We start from the raw sequence: 20,184 nt of genomic DNA on the forward strand, positions 1-20,184 counted from the left end.
ACCATCGAGTGTCCATGCTGTGATATGACCTTGTTGAAAACTGGAAGCAACAGAGGTTGTCAGCCGACTTATCTTCCGTTCTGTGCTTCCACAAGGCTCACAAACATGACTCCAACAGGCCAGCTATAATGTCTGTTTCACACAGACTTCTTCATGGGAAATCATGAACTACAAGCTTCCAAGATTCATCCAGTTAAGGGTGGGTGGTCAATCCTAGGTTTCCAAAACAGCAATAATTGCCAAAACTTTTCTTGAGGTATCTATTGCATTACATAAATTTAGTTGTTGATATAAATTGCTATTTTCACTATTTTTCATGGGGTGTATACTTACTTTGGCTACCTGACTTAGGGGTGTCTCTGTTTCCCAGTAGAGGGCATGCTCAGCAACCTTCCACAGGCTAGGCTGGAGAATGCACATCACTGCAGAGAAACCAAAGTGTGTCTTACCCTTCCAGTATGACTTTTATGTGCCTTTTAAGTAACAGTGGAAGAAAGTACTGAAACACAACGAATGCATTCAGCGTGATGCAGTCTTGTCTTGTCACTTCTGAACAGGTACAACAGCATATGAATTCATATGTCCTCACAGGGAAAAAAGGAATTGAAAAATCCATTGATGGGATACTGAAAAATAATCACAAGGACTAGCCAAAGTTGTTCATGGTCATGGAGCCTCACAGTTCCATGTTGTCATAGTAATCGCTAGTTTGAAACATCTCTGGCAGATCTTTATTTAGAAAGACAGCCAGTCATTTGTCCAAGGCAATATTTGTAGGCAGGCCAAAGTTGGGGTAACCACTGAAAGCAGGTCATCAATCAAGATGGAAATTTAAATTGTGGGATTAGAAGGCAGGGAAGGCAAGGCTGAGCCAGAAAGGGGCCAAGGTTGCCAACCCCCAGGTGGCAGTTGGAGATCTTCTGCTATTACTATCAATCTCCAGATGACCCAGATCAGTTCTCCTGGATAAAAATGGCTGCTTTGGATGGTGGACTCTATAGCATTATACCCAGCTGAGGTCACTCCTCAAACCCTGCACTCCACAGGTTCCACCCTCAAAATTTCCAGGTATTTCGTAATCCAGAGCTGGCAACCCAGAAGTGATGTCATTGCATTGGGGATGTCTCATGGGGATGCTCTGGTATTTGGGTGAAACTATGGTTTTTCCACCTTAAAACCATAGCGTTTGCCCAAATACCAGAGCATCCCTGTGCAATGTCCCCATTTAGGGGCAGGGTTTCCCCCGCCTGCCAATTGGTCCACGGCAGGGGATCCCCTGCTTGGACGTGGGGGCTGGCAACCCTGTATCAGCTCCAGGTTAGATCACAGTAGGTGCGCTCCATGTAAGGCTACCATTGAAAAAGGTTTGGAAACTTCAACATGTTCAAAATGAAAAAGCAAATTTGCTGTCTAGCAATGAGTTAAAGACAAACATCCACACATCTCTGCTAAAGTTAAGCAGCTGGTTTGGACCGTTCAAGTTCTAAATGGCCTGGCACCAGAGTATGTTAAGACCACCTTCATCTGTGTCATCAGACTGAATATTACAGTTGTCAGTACAGGACCTGATTTGGTTGCCTTCTCCTTCAGAGCTAAGGTAGGGGTAGGGTAGGGCCTTTTTGGTGATGACTGTCAAACACTCCCCTGGATATTTACTAAGTGCCAAGATTGTTGACATTTTAGCATTGTGCTAAGACTTTTTAATTCTTTGAAGCGGTTTTAGTGTGGTAGAATGATCACCCCTGGCTTGGCTTAGTCTTTTAGTTATTTATTGTATTGCGTGTCTATGTTATGTGGTGTGAAGTCGCTTCGAAATTACATTGACCCTATGAATTAATGACCTCCAAAACATCTGATCATTAACAGCCTTGCTCAGGTCTTGCAAGCTGAAGGCCGTGACTTCATTTATTCACGCAATCCGTCTCATGTTAGGTCTTCCTCCTTTTCCTACTGCCTTCAACTTTTCTTAGCATTATTGTCTTTTCCAGTGAATCTTGTCTTCTCATGATGTAACCAAAGTATGATGGCCTCAGTTTGGTCATTTTAGCTTCTAGGGAGAATTCATGCTTGATTTTATGAAGAACTCTCTTATTTGTCTTTTTGGCATCCACAGTATCTGTAAAACTCTCCTCCAACACCACATTTCAAGTGAGTCAGTTTTCTTCCTGTCAGCTTTCTTCATTGTCCAGTTTTCACATACCACACCATAGGGAAATACCATCGTATGAATAATCTTGATCTTGGCATCCAGCAACACTTTCTTACATTAAAGGGCTTTTTCTAGTTCCTTTGTGGCTGCCCTTCCGAGTCTCAAGGAGACTTCAGAGACTTCAAGGAGAAATCAGGACTGATTTCTTGGCTGTAGTCTCCCCTTTGGTTGTTGACTGAGCCAAGAAACTGAAACTTAAAGTTTGTATTACATCACTTTTTGCTGTTTTATTTTGAGCCTTTTATCATGTTGTTATTTTTACTGCTTTTCTGCTAGTTTGCATTGCTTTATTTTGCTCTAAAATATTAAGGTTACTTTTTCAATATTTGTTACTGTATTGGAAGGATTTTCATATGGCATGTTGAACAGTGTGCCATATGAACATTTTAAACAATAAATGAACCAGAGAGGTCAAAGTCTGGAAACCAGGAAATAAAGCACAAACACTGGAATGAAGGTACCAGAGAAGGAGTCTAGGAATTTGTATACACTATGAAACCATTTTGGATATGGTTTCTTAGAAAATTGGCATAAGCATTTTAAAATCTTTTATTATGAGGAGAGTGGACTTGTACAAGGAAAGATGGGATGGGAATGGCTGTGATTATATTCCCAGACATACCAATAACACTTGAAGTGAGAAAATGACAGGATGAGCAAGGACATGGGAGAAGCTCCTGTGTCAATGCTCTTGGCCTCAGTTAAGGGAAGTAAGGTGGAGGGGGGAAACTGTTGTGGGAATTTCCCACATGATCTACCCCTCCCATGCAGTCTAATTTCATATAGTCAGGAGAATGTGAGATGCAATGCCTGCAAAGTGTCATACCATAACAGTTTGATAACATATGAACAAAGCTTTAGCCTACCTTTTTATCTGTCTAACTTTGGGGGTAAGAGCACCAGTCTTGAAGCTAACAGGATCTGTTGCCACACTCCTGGTCACTCTGTCACTGGAGTATGTGATAATATAAACCTATAGTTCTGATTTGCTGAATGGGAAAATGATGGCTTTTTTATGTGGAGGCTTGAATAGTTAAAAAAAAAACATTTTTAAAGCTAATCCTGTATTCCAGCTGTTATCTCACCATTTGATAATAGTGAATGTGCTATTGATTTTTAAATAGCAATGTTGTGTAAACTAAGATTGCTTTCTGGTGTGGCTTTACTGCTTTTAAAGCATAGCATTTTTAGTTCTCTTTGCCACCAGTTCTGCTGGACAGCAAGTACTGCCTTTTGTGTGAAAATGAGGTTTCCACTCACTGTTTCTAGGGTGACTGCCTGGTCAAAGGTGCTAATTTCAAAGGGGCTGTGCTGCTAGCTCTGATAATGAGTCCACTGCAGGGAATGTCTCAGGAAGGGATTTATTGTGGCAGGCCCTTCATCTGCTAAATTAATTGAAAACAGTGTTTAATTTCCTGTTAAAGAGGAAAGAGCATTTATTTGCCTTGGCTGTAAACACTTGTTTATTATTATACAGCACGAGAACATGCCATCACTTAAACAAAATTCCTTTTCAATCAATGAAGTGTAGTAAGGTACTTAGCACAGTGTCTGGAATGAATCGAAGAGAATACAATAGGCAAACTGAGGTCAGTGGTGAGCTGAGATGCTTCTGACTAGTGGTGTAAACCTGCCAGCCCCTCCTTTATTATACATCTGGGTCTCTGTATATCCCTTGTTTAATTTGTCCATGCTCCTGATTTTAAGTTTAAATCCCCACTCTGCCTTGGAAGCTTGCTTGGTGACTCTGGGCCAGTTATACAGTCTCAACCTAACTGACCTCACAGGATTGTTGTGAGAATTGGGGCTGGTACTATTTAATTTATTCCTATATGATCTGGAACCTAGGGGTGAGTAGTGTAGTGGCCAAGCTTGCACCAGACACCAAATTATTCAGGATGGTGAAAGCCAAGGCTGTCTGTGAAGAACTTCAAGAGAACCTCCAGAGACCTGGTGTGTGGGCAACAGTGTGGCAAACTGTTAGTGAGTGTAAGGTGATGCGCATCGGGACAAAAAAAAATCCCAGCTTCCAAGCATAGATTAAAGGGGTCTGAACTTGCTGAGACTGAGAGGGAAAAAGATCTTGGGGTTGTAGTGAATATCTTAATGAAAGTGTCAACCCAGTGTGCTGCAGCAGTGAAAAAGCAAACTGTTAGGGAACATGAGAAAAGAGATTGAGAATAAAATTGCCCATATTGTAATGCCCCTATATAGATCTATGGTGTGGCCACATTTGGAATATTGTCTACATTTCTCATCGCTGTATCTCAAAAAGGACATTACAGACCTGGAAAAAGTACAGAGGAGGGCAAACAAGGGGGTTGGAGCAAGAGCACTCTCCCTATGAGGAAAGGCTGAAGCGTTTTTTGGGACTTTTCAGTTAAGAAAAGAGACAACTAAGTGGAGAGAGAGATAAAACTATGCATGGGGTGGAGAGAGATGACAAAGAAAACCTTTTCCCCCTCTCCCAAAATACTAGAACCCAAGGATATCCAATAAGGCTGATGCGCAGTAGGTTCAGGACGGACAAAAGGAAATGCTACTTTACACAGAGAGTGATTAAAATGTGGGATTTGCTGCAAAAGGACTGTAGTGATGGCCACAGGAATAAACAGCTTTAAAAGGGGATTAGATAGATTTATAGAGGATAACTTTATCAATGGCTGCTAGCTATGGTCACTGAGGGAAACCTCCACATTCAGAGGCACTAAACCTCTGAATCCCAGAGTCTGGAGGCAACATCAGGGGAAGGCCTCTGCCTCTATGCCCTGTTGTTGGCTGTCCAGAGGAACTGGTTGGCCACTGTATGAGACAGGATGCTGGACTAGATGGATCACTGGTCTGTCGTCCCCCCCGCACCCCCAGTGACCCTTGTTCCATGCCAAGAAGATGACAAAAAACCTCCAGGATCCCCAGCCAAACTGGCCTGGTGAAAAATTGCTTCCTGACCCTAAAGTGGCAATCAGCATTTCCCTGGGCATGTAAGAAAGGGCCACAAGAACTAAGCACTGATGCAACCCTTCCTGGCCTTCCCTCTCATGATCTACCTAAGTTCACAGAATCAGCATTGCTGTCACATGGCCATCTAACCTCTGTTTAAAAAACACCAAAAAAAGAGAACCTACCACCTCTTGAGGAAGCCTGTTCCGCTGAGGAACTGCTCTAAGGCTGCATACACATATGACTTTTTACCATATTTTGAGGCTTGTGTTGGGCCCTGATATGCTTTTAAATTTCTTTGTAATAAATACATGTATTTTTATGTACAACTGGTTCCTATTTTATTTTAAATTTTGGCCCTACTTTTGCTTTCTAACTTACCTTTCAGGTACTTGATTCAATTTTGTTGGGTTAAGTCCTCCCCCTTTTTCTGCGTTCATGCATACATGACAGATTTTAGACATATTGACCTATTAGCCATGTCAAGTTGTACAGGAGGCTAGAAAGCCTTTCCTACTCAGAGCTAGATAATAAACATTTGAACATGGAATAAAAGTAAGCATTTATAGTATCTAACTATAACGTACTGGGTTCGCTGCATGGAGGACTTGTACTACGACATGCGGATGGACATAACACCAACACAATTTCTATATTATATAAAAGTGGAGAAGTTAGGTAGGGTTGCACACTTCTATACATGGCATGATCTTTGCAATTACCATTAGGGAGAGTCAGTGCGTTGTAGTGGTTAAGAGTGGCAGGCTCTAATCTGGAGAACTGGGTTTTATTCCCTCTTGTCCTCTACATGAAACCTGCTGGGTGACCTTGGGTCATTCACAGCTCTCTCAGAGCTTTCTGAGACCCACCTACCTCACAGGATGTTGTGAGGAGAGGAAGGGAAGGTAATTGTAAGCCACTTTGAGACTCCTTTGGGTAGAGAAACACAGGATATAAAAACCAACTCTTCCTCTTCTTCTACCATTAAATCTACTGCTTAGCATTCAATCCAGCTAAGGAGTTGTGCTATGTTATAAAGCACATCAAATATTGACTGGACAGTTAGACAAGGAAAGGGAAGAAACTACTTAATTTTATTGTAAAATCTTATGCAGAATTACTCCAGATTAAGCCAATTGATGTCAATGAATTTAGCCTGGAGTAACTCTGCATAGGATTGCACTGCTAGTAATCAGTCTGTGTTGGTGCCAGGAAGTTCTATCCCCTCTGGAAAGAAGAACAAAGAAAATGAAGATAGAAGGATTATCAACACCCTCCATAAACTATCATTTCATTCAGGTTATCCCTAGACACGGGGAGAGATGACGGATATTATTATCCCCAGAAAGAATCACAGTCAAGAGGTGTGAGTCGGCACTCTTTCTCATGAAGGGTGATACCCAGTTTACCTAGGCTTTCCATAAAGCTGGAGATGCTGTTCATACCAGATTATCCAGAGTAGTAGCCACGTTTGTCTGTTGCAGTGCAAAAGGGGGAAAAGGAAGCCTTAGGGTACTATAAAAACTAGAAGATATGTGTGTGTGAACTAGAACCCACTTCATGTGATTGTGAACGGAGTCCTTCGTTAATGCGTGTGTGTGTGAACTGAGAAACTAAACAGTGGGACTTTGACCCAAATGCACGTGAGAGAGGGAGACTAATTTTTCTGTGCAAAGATCAAATGTATAAAAGACTAATGCAGTGACCATTTACAATAGCAGTAACTGGTAGTTACACAATCTTTCAAGTTCTGCTGAACTAATACAATCACTGTAAGGAGCAGGAAAACCTTCCTCTTGATACAAACATAGAAGAGTACTACCTACCTTTTTGATCAAATCTAATTCAGTGATTTCATGCTAAATTCTCACTTCAGAGTGTTGTTTTTAATTGCAACCAGTGGCCTCTTCACATTTTGCCACAGTACATTCTGTGTTACGTGCAGAAGTCTTTTCTTTTGCCTGTTAATCTACAGCCAGTCAGTTTTATTTGGTGACTCTGAATTCTCATTTTATGAAAGGAGGCAAAATATTTTTCTGTTTGCACTACACACTACACACGATTTTATAACATCCGTGCAGTGTGTTAGTAATCTTTTTTTCTAATCTAAAATGCCCTGAATTCTTTAGCCTTTCTTCATCAGAAAGATCCTCCAACCTTTAGTTCATATTGATTGCCCTTTTCAGCTCTTTGTCAAGTGCCATGATCTCTTTTTTCGAGGTGAAATGACCAGAATTTCGCTCAGTATTCCAAATACAGCCATACCATAGATCTATATAAAGGCATTATAATAGTGTTCCTCTCAGACTGCTTTCTTGGAAAAGGCCGCATTATTGTCACCCTCATTCGGAAGCAGGAAAGGTTGCTTTTTCATTTTCTAGCTCACTTCCATTACTCTTCGTGTTCACTCACAACGAACTATTTCAATCTAGTGGAGGATCTTTCAGACTTGTCTGCATTAATGTATTGCATGACTTCTTGGCTTAGGTTGTCTACAGTAACACTTTTGTTCCATACTTGTCCATGCTAATATGTTTGTTGTTTGCTCATTAGAAGCTGGAACACTGGAATCTTTGCCTGCTTTAAAAAGTGGGCTGCCTGAATCCCGGAAGGTTGCTGGGCCTCCTGAAGCCTTACCGCCTTTAAATACCCACCCTCTCAGTCGGGGGCTGTTCGAGGAAGGTGGCCAGCTCTCCAGTTCTCACCTTTTAAAAGAAGATGAGTGGAAGGAACGTAATGAAAGGGTATGTGCTGATTTCCCCTTTCCAGTAAATACTTTTGGTGGGATCAGTGAAACGCATGTTAAGACTTTTTAAACATCAGTTAACTAAATGTAGGGGAGAAAGGTATGACAAGAAAGGAAAGAGTGAGGTCAACTGGTGAGGGACTGGTGTGTGACAACTTAAGCTTTAGGTCTGATGTCATTTTGATTGATCACCACTGTTACAATGAGAACTTAGCCAGATCCATCCAGGTTCAACAGAAGACAGATCCCAACTGCTTGTGAAGGACCAAACAGGTTTTATTTCATATATACAACGTGGGCCAAATTGCCTTAATGGCAACTACCAGCAAAACAGTAAATCACCGTGTACAATTAAACAATATTTGTTAGTTTTTATATGGTATGCGTAGAATTCAATTATTGACAAGATTACAACAATATCACTACAATATACGATATAAAGCTTAGTAGTACATACAAAGTAATACAGTTACTCAGGGCTTTTTTTTGTAGAAAAAGCCCAGCAGGAACTCATTAGCATATTAGGACATACCCAACAGCACAGCTCATTAGCATATTCGGCCACACCCCATGACTTCCCTTGGCTTGCCTGGGCGGCCTGCGGCCGCAGGACAACCAGGCAAGCCCGACCTTGGCCAGGCTGGGGAAGTAAATGCCTCCCTGATCCTTCCAGGGCCCCCCCCAGGCCCCCCGCCTTGGAGTTGCCGGGGGGGTTCACTCTCCAGGCCTTCCCTCTGTAGCCACACACACAGAGGTTTTGGCTGTAGTGGGCGTGGCCAACTCTGAAGCCAGCCGGAACTCCGTTCCTGTGCGTTCCTGCCCAAAAATAGCCCTGCAGTTACTAGTTACAGAAACAATTAAGACAAACAACGGAGTTCTAGTACACTATCCGTTTGCGTGTCCTTCATCAGGTTTGTCATTTTGTTGTTGTTTCTTCACAAGCATGAAGTGCTGCAAGCCATATTTCAAAATGCTAGTTCTTATACAAATTTTTATGTACGCTACCGCGCTTAGATTCTGGTGACTGGGGAGCTCCTATAGCAAGCTCTAATGTGACTGGGTCTACAGCATATAGTAATTGGCTAAGCTTCCCTCAGAAGCCATCTTAACAAACAGAGTGCTGCCTCTTCTTACCAGACACCACCAGGAAGCAGAAAACTCTTTCTTCATTGTATCATTCCGTGGAACTTTTCACCTCAGTGCCAACCTCTGATTTGTCATTGAGAGTAACTGGAATGGTCATTGTATCTATGAGCCAACTGAGATGTGATGGCATCCACAGGCTGGACCCGTGGATCTCACCACCATTTTAAAGCCTAACAGGACAATTTAAACATGTTGTGAGGGTTCACTCCGGAGATCTTTTGCCCCAAGCTCCTTTTACCTACCACTGCTCCAAGTGGCAGCACAGAAAAAAACCCAACAGTGGCATTGCAGGCATGATGATGTCACTTTTTTGGGGGGGGAGGTCATCATGCCTGTGATGCCACCCCATCATGTCCCTGCCTCCAACCCTGCTGCAGCCTGGCAACCCTAGGCCTGCACAGTGGGATGTTCTCCCCCCCCCCCGACATCTCAAGTGTCGAAAGGGATGGAATAAGAACACCTCATCCTGCCACACAGACATTTCTAAATTACCTTTATAATAGCAGCTGCATACCCAGGTCTGGCCTGTGGGTGCTGTCATGTCTAGTTTGGGGCCTATGTGACTTGAGGGAACAGTTGCTTCTGGAGGAGGTGGAGAAATGGTGGCTCTACAAAGGGCAGCTTAACCTTTTTTCCACCCACTGTTTTGCTACTCAGATTATCCACTCTCAAAGTTGTTTTTCTTTTTCTTTTTTAATTGACCATTGGGATTTTATTACTTACACTTGCAGGCAATGTGTAATTAAGCCCCTAGCCACAGTGCCATGTCAATTTCTCATGGAAACAGTTTTTCAGTAACCCTTATGTATAGGTATGATTAGGTCTTTTTCATGCACTGTGGTGTTACCTTTCTGTTGTGTCCAGGTTCATGTGACCATATCCAAATCTGCTCAGGAGAAAATGCGTCAGAAGCAGCTAAGAGAGATAGAACTTTTGCGGAAAGAAAAAGAAAAGGAGAGAGAAAAAGAAAAATCTATGAAGCCTCAAGACCAGCTACGGAGAACTACTCAGGAAGGTATGTGGCAACTTAAATGGGGAGAAAGGCTATTTACAAATTTATTTATCTATTAGTAAATGCACCACTTCAGTTTTGCATCACCACAGATTTCAAATCTTTTCTTTGAAGAAATTAGAATTCAAAATGTGGAAGGGGAAAAATAATCAGGCCCTGAGGTCAGGTAATCTAAGGGTTGTTATCTTTGTTCCTGACAACATTTGTTTGACTTTGACTGTTGCATGACAGGCTGAAATTCAATAGGTTCTTTCTTTCCCAACATGAAGGTATAATGATGAAGGTTACCAGCTTTCAGGAGGGACCTGGAATTCTCCTGGAGTTACAACTAATCTCCAGACTACATAGATCAGTTCCCCTGGAGGAAATGGCAGCTTCAGACAGTGGGCTGAATCACATTAGATTTCCCACTGAGCTCCCTCCCAGGTACTGCTGCCAAATATCGAGTAATTTCCCAAGCTAAAGTTGACAACCCTAGGGAGGAAAAGGAAACAATACCTGTTGAATTTCTGCCTGTCACAGGAAAAGAAAGCTGTGACTCTTAAGCAGGGGTCATTTCCTGCGGGAGCGCATAGGAGCGGAGCTCCAGCAGTATGGAGCCCAGGGGGCGGGGGCACATACAACAAGCCCCACCCCCTGCTCTCAGCAGCCCTCAGTCGGGCCATGAGGAGCAAGAAGCAGCCAGGTAAGTTGCAGAGCCTCCCCCCCGGCCCGCCTTCAGGTACAAGCTCTCCTCTGCGAGGGCAGATCTGCACATTCCCCTCCCCAATAGCTAGCAATCCAAAACAGTCCAGTGGCACCTGTAAGACCAAGTTTTGTTCAGGTACAAGCTCTCCCTCCTCTGCGAGGACAGATCCGCATGTCCCCCCCCCCATAGCACTCCAAAACAGTCCAGTGGCACGTGAGCGGGGGGTGTTGCCTTCTGACACACTTCCGGTGATGTCAGGGGGTGTGCCATATGCAAATGAGTTATGCTAATGAGCTCCTGCGCCTCTTTTTCTATGAAATGACCCCTGCTCTTGTATAACATATTCTAAATCTTATTAAATGATAGCAAAGCCAAAAATGCCTCCGCAAAAATGCTGTTCTCTTTAAACTGGTACTTTCTAGCCAGGCAGTACCTACTATTGCTCAGTTAGCTAGTGGTGTCTCTGAGGTGATCTCTTTGCCAATGGTTGCAAATCATTCTCTGTCCACAGAGCTTTATTACAATGAAGAGGGTTAATTCAGCAAAAGCTAGGTGTGAGCTACGGTTCAGCTGCAAATGGGATATTGCTGGGCTACAGGGCCTGCAAGAGTCTTGTAGTATTGGTACTTCTAGTGTGCTGAAGGGCATGGACAGCACTTAGCGTCATGGGGACTTGGTGTGCAGACCCATCCCCACCTGCCTCGTCCCACTTGCTTCTGCTTTTACAGTGAGGGCAGCTTTTTCTACCCCTTTGTGGGAAAAACCTAGGTCAATGTTGCAGGAACTGGTGCTTCCATTCCGTTTGCTGGAGTACTATGAAAATACCCCATCTTCATCTCAGTGAGCTTCTAGCGAAAATCCTTCTAGCGAAAATACAGGATATACCTTCATGTCCTTAAACGTATCTGAACAGTATTGAAGTGAGGCACTTACTGCTGAACAATTCCTACCAAAGTATTTTCTCATTGTATAGTTTTGTTCCTATAATCATTGATACTTGTTCAGAATATTACATCAAATATTTCCCTATACTTTGTAAAGGGAATTAAAAAAAAAATTAGAGCTATCTTAGCAATAGCCTTGGACATTGTTGAATCCTAGACTATATCACTGTTATCAAATCCACATATACTTCAAAAGCAGGTATTGGACAAATATGATTTCTTCAATAACATTTAATTTTAACTGAAGTACAGCCTAGAAGAAATTTTCATACAAAGGAGGCACTTTTGCATATGGTAACAAACCTGTTTTAAACCCCTACACATACGGTTTTCAGAGAAACCACTGTCAATGCAGTGCTGAGCAGAGTTACATCCATTGAAGTCTTTTTTAAAAAAATTAGAGCTATCTTAGCAATAGCTGAATTGAATCATAGAGTGGCCTTGGACATTGTTGAATCCTAGACTGTATCATTGTTATCAAATCCACATACACTTCAAAAGCAGGTATTGGACAAAGATGATTTCCTCAATAACATTTAATTTTAACTGAAGTACAGCCTAGAGGAAATTTTCATACAAAGGAGGCACTTTTGCATATGGTAACAAACCTGTTTTAAACCCCTACACATACGGTTTTCAGAGAAACCACTGTCAATGCAGTGCTGAGCAGAGTTACATCCATTGAAGTCTTTGAAGAGTATTAACTTGTGAAGCTGCTACAATAGCCTTGCATATTCCAAATGAAGGGGGGAAAAGGCATGGTGCCTTGTTCCCCAGTTAACCTGATTGCAGCTGACATGCACTGATTGTACTGCTGAAGAAATGCCAAGAAGGGCAGCGGACGGGAATACTGCAAGTCAGCACTTTGCAAGAACAAAGGCTGTGATGCAAGGTGCCGTAACTCATCTTCGTGTATTTGGACCTCTTCCCACGTAACTCTTGTGGTGGCCTTTTAAAGTGATTCCATGTGTGAATCCATGGAGAAGTTTCGTTCAAATTAAGGTCGATAACTAACTCATCAAAACCCTTTTGATTGACAGACAAGACATCTCTCTTTTTTTTTAAAAAATGGCTGTTTTTAATAGATGGATGCCAGCTGCCATCATACACTGGCATCTGGGTTTGGCAGATAGTTCCAACTATAGTCAAGCCCCCAGGCAAGAGGAACAGGCACCAAGGTCAGGAGTCAATGCAGGGTGAGTTCCAAGAGGCATGGTCAGGTCCGGTTCAGAGGTCAAAGTACAAGAGTCAGGATGCAAGGTGGGGGGGGGTTTTCCAAAAAGTGTAGTCAGGTCTAGAATTAAGATTGTGGCACAAGGAGCCAGGATATAGAGAGCAAGTCCAAGAGGTGTAGTCAGGCCCCGAATAAAGATCAAGGCACAAGGAGTCAGGAAGCAAGGCTGATCCAGGGAATTGCCAGGAAAAGCAGGGAGCTGGAACGAAAGTTGTTGCCAGCGAAGAACTGGCTGTAACTACCCAGCATTTATGGGACTGCAGCAGTCCCTCCCTGTCCAGGTGTTTCATGTCCTTTAACAGGAGCCAACAGTTTTTCCAAGTGTGAGCACTTACTGCCACATTCACTTCTGCCTTTGTCTCGTCTCTCTTCAGTGCTCTAGCACAGGGGTGGCCAAACTGCAGCTCGGGAGCCACATGCATCTCTTTCACATATATTGTGTGACTCCCAGCAGGGCGGCTGGGAAACCAAAGGGAAGGCATGCCTCCCCGATCAATCTTCCCTTCCCCTCTTATCAACTGTCTTCATAAACTGTCAAAGCTCTAACTGTCACTCTAAACTGACATCCATACTCCTCCACTCATTTTTCACTTCCAAAACCCCTCCCCCTTTCTGCTAATCACCAATCACACCACACTTGCCTGTTTCAACCACTCTAGACTATCTCTCACAGCCATGCAACCAAACTTTTAAAGCGACACACACACACACATAACGAGGAATCGTTACAGATGCATATAATTATTGTTTGGTCTTTATTTTGGCTATGTACAGTACGTTTGTTATTTGCAGCGTGTTCCCCTCTCTCTCTATTTCTCTCTCTCTTAGACAAATAAGTATAATTAGCAAACAAATAAAGATCATTGGACAGATATCATTAGCAATATCTGTTTTTACTCCTTTTGTTTTTATTTTTGGCAGCCTCATTTAATGTTAATAAAAAGCAGATTTGCATATTTTCCAATAAAGCATGTGTGTAATATTTGCTCATGTCTTGCGGCTTTCAAACATCTGATGTTTATTCTATGTGGCTCTTATGTTACGCAAGTTTGGCCACCCCTGCTCTAGCAGCATAGGGGGAGAAATTTCCTCCTTGACTGCTCCAGTTGTAAATCTTGAAGGGTGCCCATATTTGGTGACGGCTCTGGTTGTAAACCTGGGGGAAGGTCTGCATCTGTTTCCCCAGGCATTCCTCACCTGCTTCTGAGTCCTCATCAGGGTCACTGTCGGCTTGACCTGGCTGAGGCACTGGGGAGACTGACTGAGCTGAAGAGTGAGCCATGACAAAAGATAGCTGTAGTCAGGTAACAGCAGTATTTGGAGCACATTTATTCAGTTGACTCTTCTGGAGACAATTCTGAGACCAGGGATCTGATAGGAATTCTGTTCACAGAACCATTTGTGGAAGAGTTATTATGTGGATAAACAGTGCCAAAGAACACATATGTTCATCTGGTGGGGGGGTCACAATAAAAAGGCATCTCAGGAAAATTAAGCATTATACCATGATCAGGTCACAATCAGTCCAAAACAGAGATGATGGAAAGATAAAAGTTCCCCTACCCACTGGAGAAAGTGTTTTATTCCACTACCATTGTTCCTAATGTTGTAGTTTTCACTATTAATATTGGGCCTAGTTCTGTATGGATGCATCCCTTTTGCCAAATAATGTCTGTTTTGTGGCTTGTTCTTTCAGCTGAGGGGTCCTTTACTCTTTGCTGACTTTTCCAAATTACTTTTTACAGCTTCTGGGTCACTTAACAGCATTGAGGCCACCATCCCTGTTACATTCAGCCAGACCAATTCATCTGGAGCTCCTGTTGGAAAAGCCTTAAAGAAAAGGGTGAACAAACCCCTTCTGCCTAGCATCAACCATGGCAGTAGTTTCCTGAAACATGCTTCAGGTGAGGCATGAAACTCTCATGCTATCTGCCTGTTCTAATTCCTAGTTTTATATTTGTCTTGGCCCTGGGCAGAGAAGCACCAGTGATAAGCAAAGGCTTCAGAATAATGTACACTGTAGAAAAGAAATGACAGAAAAGAGGATCTTAGCAGTCACAAGTGTTATAGGCGGAATCTGCATTTGTCTTTCCCACCAGTGTCCCAGCCTTTTGACTCCGCCTTCAAAAAAGCTGTCTACATTTGGTGTCGTTTTCACACCTCAAGAGTGCTAGCATACTTTTGCACATCCACATATGTTTATTGTCCTTTCAGGGCAGCTCCACCGTCATTGCACCTCCACACTGCTTTAAAAGAATCTTCTCCAAACAACATTCAAACAACCATAGAGAAAGACAGTGTCACAGCAGCACAAACATGATTTAAAAATGCAAATGCAGATTCGGCCATAGTCTCAATTTAACGTGGAAGCCAGTACCAGTTAACAGCTTGTCTGCTGTATTTTCTATCAGCTGAAGTTTCCACATGCTTTTCAAAGGAATCCTCATCTATAAAACTTTGCAGTAATTTTAGCCTGGATGTTACTAGAGCATGGGTAATTATGGCACAGTCATCTTTCTCTAAGAGGGGACACATCTGGCTCAACCAAATTTGTGGCACTATGAGCTGCAGATGTCACGTGTGCTTTCACCAGAAACTCAATACTTATCGTACCCCCTGGTATTGTTGGATAAAGAGTGCTGCGCCTCAGCTCCTTCACTTACATGTTTTGGCAAAGCCTTAACCAACAGTCCATCTTGTCATCCAGCCCATTACTGACTCCAACACCTGTCAAGGACATCCATGACTACACTTTTAACTGAAAACCTGGATAGTCTGACCTAACTGGCACATTAAAAATGTCAGTGGTAAAGTACGTAGGAGTCGATCTGCAACCTATGCACCTGGCTAAAAAAAGTACTTGCATCTCTCTGTGTGAAACCATTGCATACATCCGTTCTGCCTGTACTCTCAATCCACCAATTAAGTAACAGAGGATGTGGTCTTTCCTTCCAAGTAAATGTGCTGAGGATCAGGGCATAACCATTTCATTCACTCCTTATACTGAACACTGATCTGTCTGGTGTTACAAGTGTAATTGAATTTAAAAAAACTGATGTCTAAAATTGTACACATTATTCCAGCTAATTCAAACCATGTCCATGGAACAATTTCAGTTATAAGGAAACTGAGGAGTTGAAAGTGTACACTTTGCATAATGCAACCTTATTTGTAGCCTTAATTATGATCTCCTGACTATCAATGTCATTATATTAATTTTTGCTTTGGACTATTTTTGGCTTGCTGGCAAACCGGAATTCTCCAGAATGGGAAGACGACTTTGTAAAAAGAGAAGTCTCAGAAGTCCGTCCCTTGTCTCATCCAGATCAGGGGCTGGTTGCTGCTTTGAAGTGGCTCAACAGTAATGACTGGTAAGGAAAAGAAAGTGAACTGTGCCCCCTACCTCTAGGGTTCCCAAATCCAGGTGGAAAATTCCTGGGGATTTGGGGATGGATCCTGGGGAGGGTGGGGTTTGGGGAGAAGAAGGGCCTCAGTGGGGTATAATGCCATACAGCTCACCCTCCAAAGCAGCCAATTTATCCAGGACAAATGATCTGTGGCCAGATCACATTTTTCAAGGAACAAATATAGCTCGCATAGAGAGGTTCCAGAATTACAGACTATACAAGATAGATAGCAAGAGCACCTTAAAGACTAATAAAATTTGTGGCAGAGTATCAGCTTTGGGAGTCACAGCTCACTTCTTCAGATGCCATTTTAGTGCTCGAGATTACTGTAATGGGCTTTACATCGGGCTGCCTTGAAAATGGTCCAGAAAATTCGGCTTGTTCAAAATGCAGCATCTAGGCTACTGCCAGGGGCATGCAATCAAATCATATGTTGCTATCGTATCACCCCTGTGCTGAAAGATCTCCACTAGCTGAAAAATCTGCACTAGCTGCTCATTTGTTTCTGGACATAAGAGCATAACAAGAGCGCTGCTGGATTAGACCATCTAATCCAGCATCCTGTCTCGCACAGTGGCCAACCAGTTCCTCTGGACAGTCAACAACAGGGCATAGAAGCTGAGGACTTTCCCTGACATTGCCTCCGGGCTCTGGGATTCAGAGGCTTAGTGCCTCTGAGTGTGGCGGTTCCCCCTAGTCACCATGGCTGGTAGCCTTTGATAGTCTTATCCTTCATGAATCTATCTAATTCTTTTTAAATCTCTTTGTTCCTGTGGCCATCACTACATCCTCTGGCAGCAAATTCCACATTTTAATCACTCTCTGTGTAAAGTAGTATTTCCTTTTGTCAGTCCTGAACCTACTGCCCATCAGATGTCCTCGAGTTTTAGTTTTTTGGGAGAGGGAATAAAAATTACTCTTTGTCATCTTCATCCCATGCATAATTTTATAAACCTCTGTCATGTCCCCTCTTAGTCATCTCTTTTCCGAACTGAAAAGTCCCAGACGCTTCAGCCTTTTCTCATAGGGAAAGTGCTCAAACCCCCTAATTTTCTTGGTTGGCCTCCTCTGCACAGCTCTGCAGTATCCTTTTTCAGATACAGAGACCAGAACTGTACACAGTATTCCAAATGAGGCCACACCATAGATCTATACAGGGGCATTACAGTATCGGCTGTTTTATTCTCATTCCCTTTCCTAATAACCCCTAACATAGAGTTTGCTTTTTGCACGGCTGCAGCACTCTAGGTTGACACGCTCATTGAGTCATCCACTACAATCCCAAGATCATTTTTCCTCTCAGTCTCAGCAAGTTCAAACCCCATTAGCCTATACTTGGAGTTGGGATTTTTCATCCCAGTGTGCATCACTTTACACTTAACAACACTGAACTTCATTTGCCACATTGTTGCCCGCTCACCCTGTTTATGGAGATCCTCTTGGAGCTCTTCACAGTCAGCCTTGGTTTTCACCATCCTGAATAGTTTTGTGTCATCTGCAAGCTTGGCCACTGCACTAGACCCCGCCAGTTCCAGATCATCAATGAATAAATTAAATAATACCAGTCCCAATACCACTCCTTGTGGGGCCCCACTGCTTACTTCCCTTTATTGTGAGAACTATCCATTGATTCCTATTATTTGCTTCCTCTCATTTAACCAGTTTTTAATCTATAAGAGAACCCATCCTCTTATCCCATGACTGCTAAGTTTACTTAGGTACCTTAGGTACTTGGTGAGGTACCTTGTCAAAAGCCTTTGAAAGTCCATGTATATAATGTCTACCAGGTCACTGTTGTCTACATGCTTTTTGAAAGAACTCCAAAAGGTTGGTGAGGCAGGACTTCCCTTTGCAGAAGCCATGCTGATTTTCCCTCAGCAAGCTTTATCCCTCTATGTGCCTAACAATTCTATCTTTGATTACAGTTTCTACTAATTTGCCTGGGATAGATGTTAGGCTTTGTCATGATCCTAGACCTATAGTAGTGCAGCCTACAGACTCTAGGGAGACTTAGCTCCAGGGAAGCCTGTATTAGGTCCCGATCAGATGGGTTTTTAGATCTGTGCCAGGCATGAGTGCCAGGCGGATTTAAAGGTAATGACCAGACAGCAACATCTGGGAAACATGTCTCTTCCGTGAACATCCCGTTTTGCCATGCTAGGGAGCCGTACTTAATAGATACTGGTGAAAGTCCAGTGTTTTTGCTTCCTGATGGGCCACTGACGGACTTTTCCCCATCTGATCGCTCCATCGCACAATCAGCCCATTGGGATGGTCTGCCATCAGACCATCCCAAGCAGCCGCCATTAAAAAAAAAATCTAAGCGCTATGTGCATAAACAGGTAAACACGTGACAGCTGCAGAGCTTCGCTCAAAAGTTCTGGACAATTTCATGTTTCTGAACTGCCTTTGAATTTTATGAACTGTGTTAATTAAAAAGGTACCTAGAGGGAGGTACCACTGGTAGTGGTAGTAACCATTCAATTCCGCACATGCGTGGAAAAACTAGTACATGTTGAGGCGCAGATGTGCATGTGCAAACAGATTTTTTTTCAAAAAAACCTCGACCACGCGACTTCTTCAGGTGGATGCCATCTAGACAATCCACTGTGGTGTACGCACGCGGTAAAGGTCGTGCAACGCCGGATAAAAAAGATCTGGATCAAATTAGAGCTAGGCCAATGGCGGATTTAGCTGCCCGTCTGAACGCACCCTTAGGGTACCTATCGGGGCCTACATTTCTCAGGTCCTTTCTGGACCCTGTGATTGGTTAACAGGGGATTTGGAGGGAAAACTAACACCAGCAGAGGAGTAGAGGGTGGTGCCTGGGGAGAAGGAATAAAAAGTCTTGCCCAAAGTGGGAGGGTGTTCATTCCCAGGGAGCAGAGCTGTTGAGGTTGCTGGAGAGGGAGGGATCCCTCTTTCAAAAGGGGTGAGTCAGTTTGAGGCCAAATACCTAGAGAAGGCTAGGATTTCTTATTTTGCTGGTTTACCTACCTTTGCTGTGCTCATTTTTCCTACATGTTATTGAATTATAGTTGTTAAATCTCTTCAGTAAAAATAGTTTGTTACTCTGTCTGGGTCATCATGTCTCATCCAGTCACTTACAAGTCACTACTAGAAAAGGAGTGTATAAAGGGGTAGGGTGGATGCTCTGGGCCCTCTCGAGGAGACCCATACCAGAGTGGTGGCAGCCATTAGAGAACCTTTCTAGTTGCTGCCTGTGATAGGCTGACCAGCCTGTAATTTCCTGGTTCCCCTCTGGATCCCGTTTTAAAAATTGGTCAAAGCCCTATTGGTAGTGGCTTTGACAAGGGTTGGATGTGGCCCTTATAATAAACCAAGTCTCTATGTTCCATTCCAAACAGGTACAAATTGAGAATTCCAGGTGCAAAGCTATGCTGGTCTGTCGCAGCAAAGTTAAGCAGACGTCCAATTAAATGCTATTGGGATGAACTAGCTACCCCAGTTGCAGTTTTTTTGGTAGAGTTCTTTCTGAACTAATCCAGTCCTGTGAAACCACAGTTTAAAAGCTTTGGTGTAATTATTTCATGTTTTCTGAGCTGTAAATGGGATTACTGGCCAACTTCACTTGGGTATTTTATATTTTCAGTCAGATCATTTCTTTGGATGGGGCCTTTACTTAAAATGTTTGGTTTCTTTTTTGTACCTTCTTTATTTTGTCAAAGAGAGTTTTCACAAGAGGAAATAAAAAGCTTTTTTTTTTAACTAAAACTTATTATTTTTATTGTTAAAAGAACAATAGAACAGGAGCTCAATAATAATAACCAGAACAAGAATAATAACAGTAACAAAACAATAAGTACAAGAACAGTAAATTTTCATACCATAGCTCAC

General features: G+C 42.8%; 1 protein-coding gene across 1 annotated transcript in view; it reads left to right on the forward strand.

The window, feature by feature from the left end:
• Nucleotides 1-20,184, forward strand: part of FAM179A (family with sequence similarity 179 member A) — a gene marked incomplete at its 5' end in the record, with an annotated part of 78,949 nt that overhangs the window by 10,346 nt on the left and 48,419 nt on the right. The window contains 4 exon segments of the mRNA XM_015428344.1: nucleotides 7,762-7,893; nucleotides 9,906-10,056; nucleotides 14,665-14,846; nucleotides 16,172-16,290. Coding sequence (XP_015283830.1) covers nucleotides 7,762-7,893; nucleotides 9,906-10,056; nucleotides 14,665-14,846; nucleotides 16,172-16,290 — 584 coding nt within the window.

Source organism: Gekko japonicus, unplaced genomic scaffold (genome assembly GCF_001447785.1).
Source record: "Gekko japonicus isolate JY-2015 unplaced genomic scaffold, Gekko_japonicus_V1.1 scaffold4449, whole genome shotgun sequence".
NCBI classification, from domain to species: Eukaryota; Metazoa; Chordata; class Lepidosauria; order Squamata; family Gekkonidae; genus Gekko; species Gekko japonicus.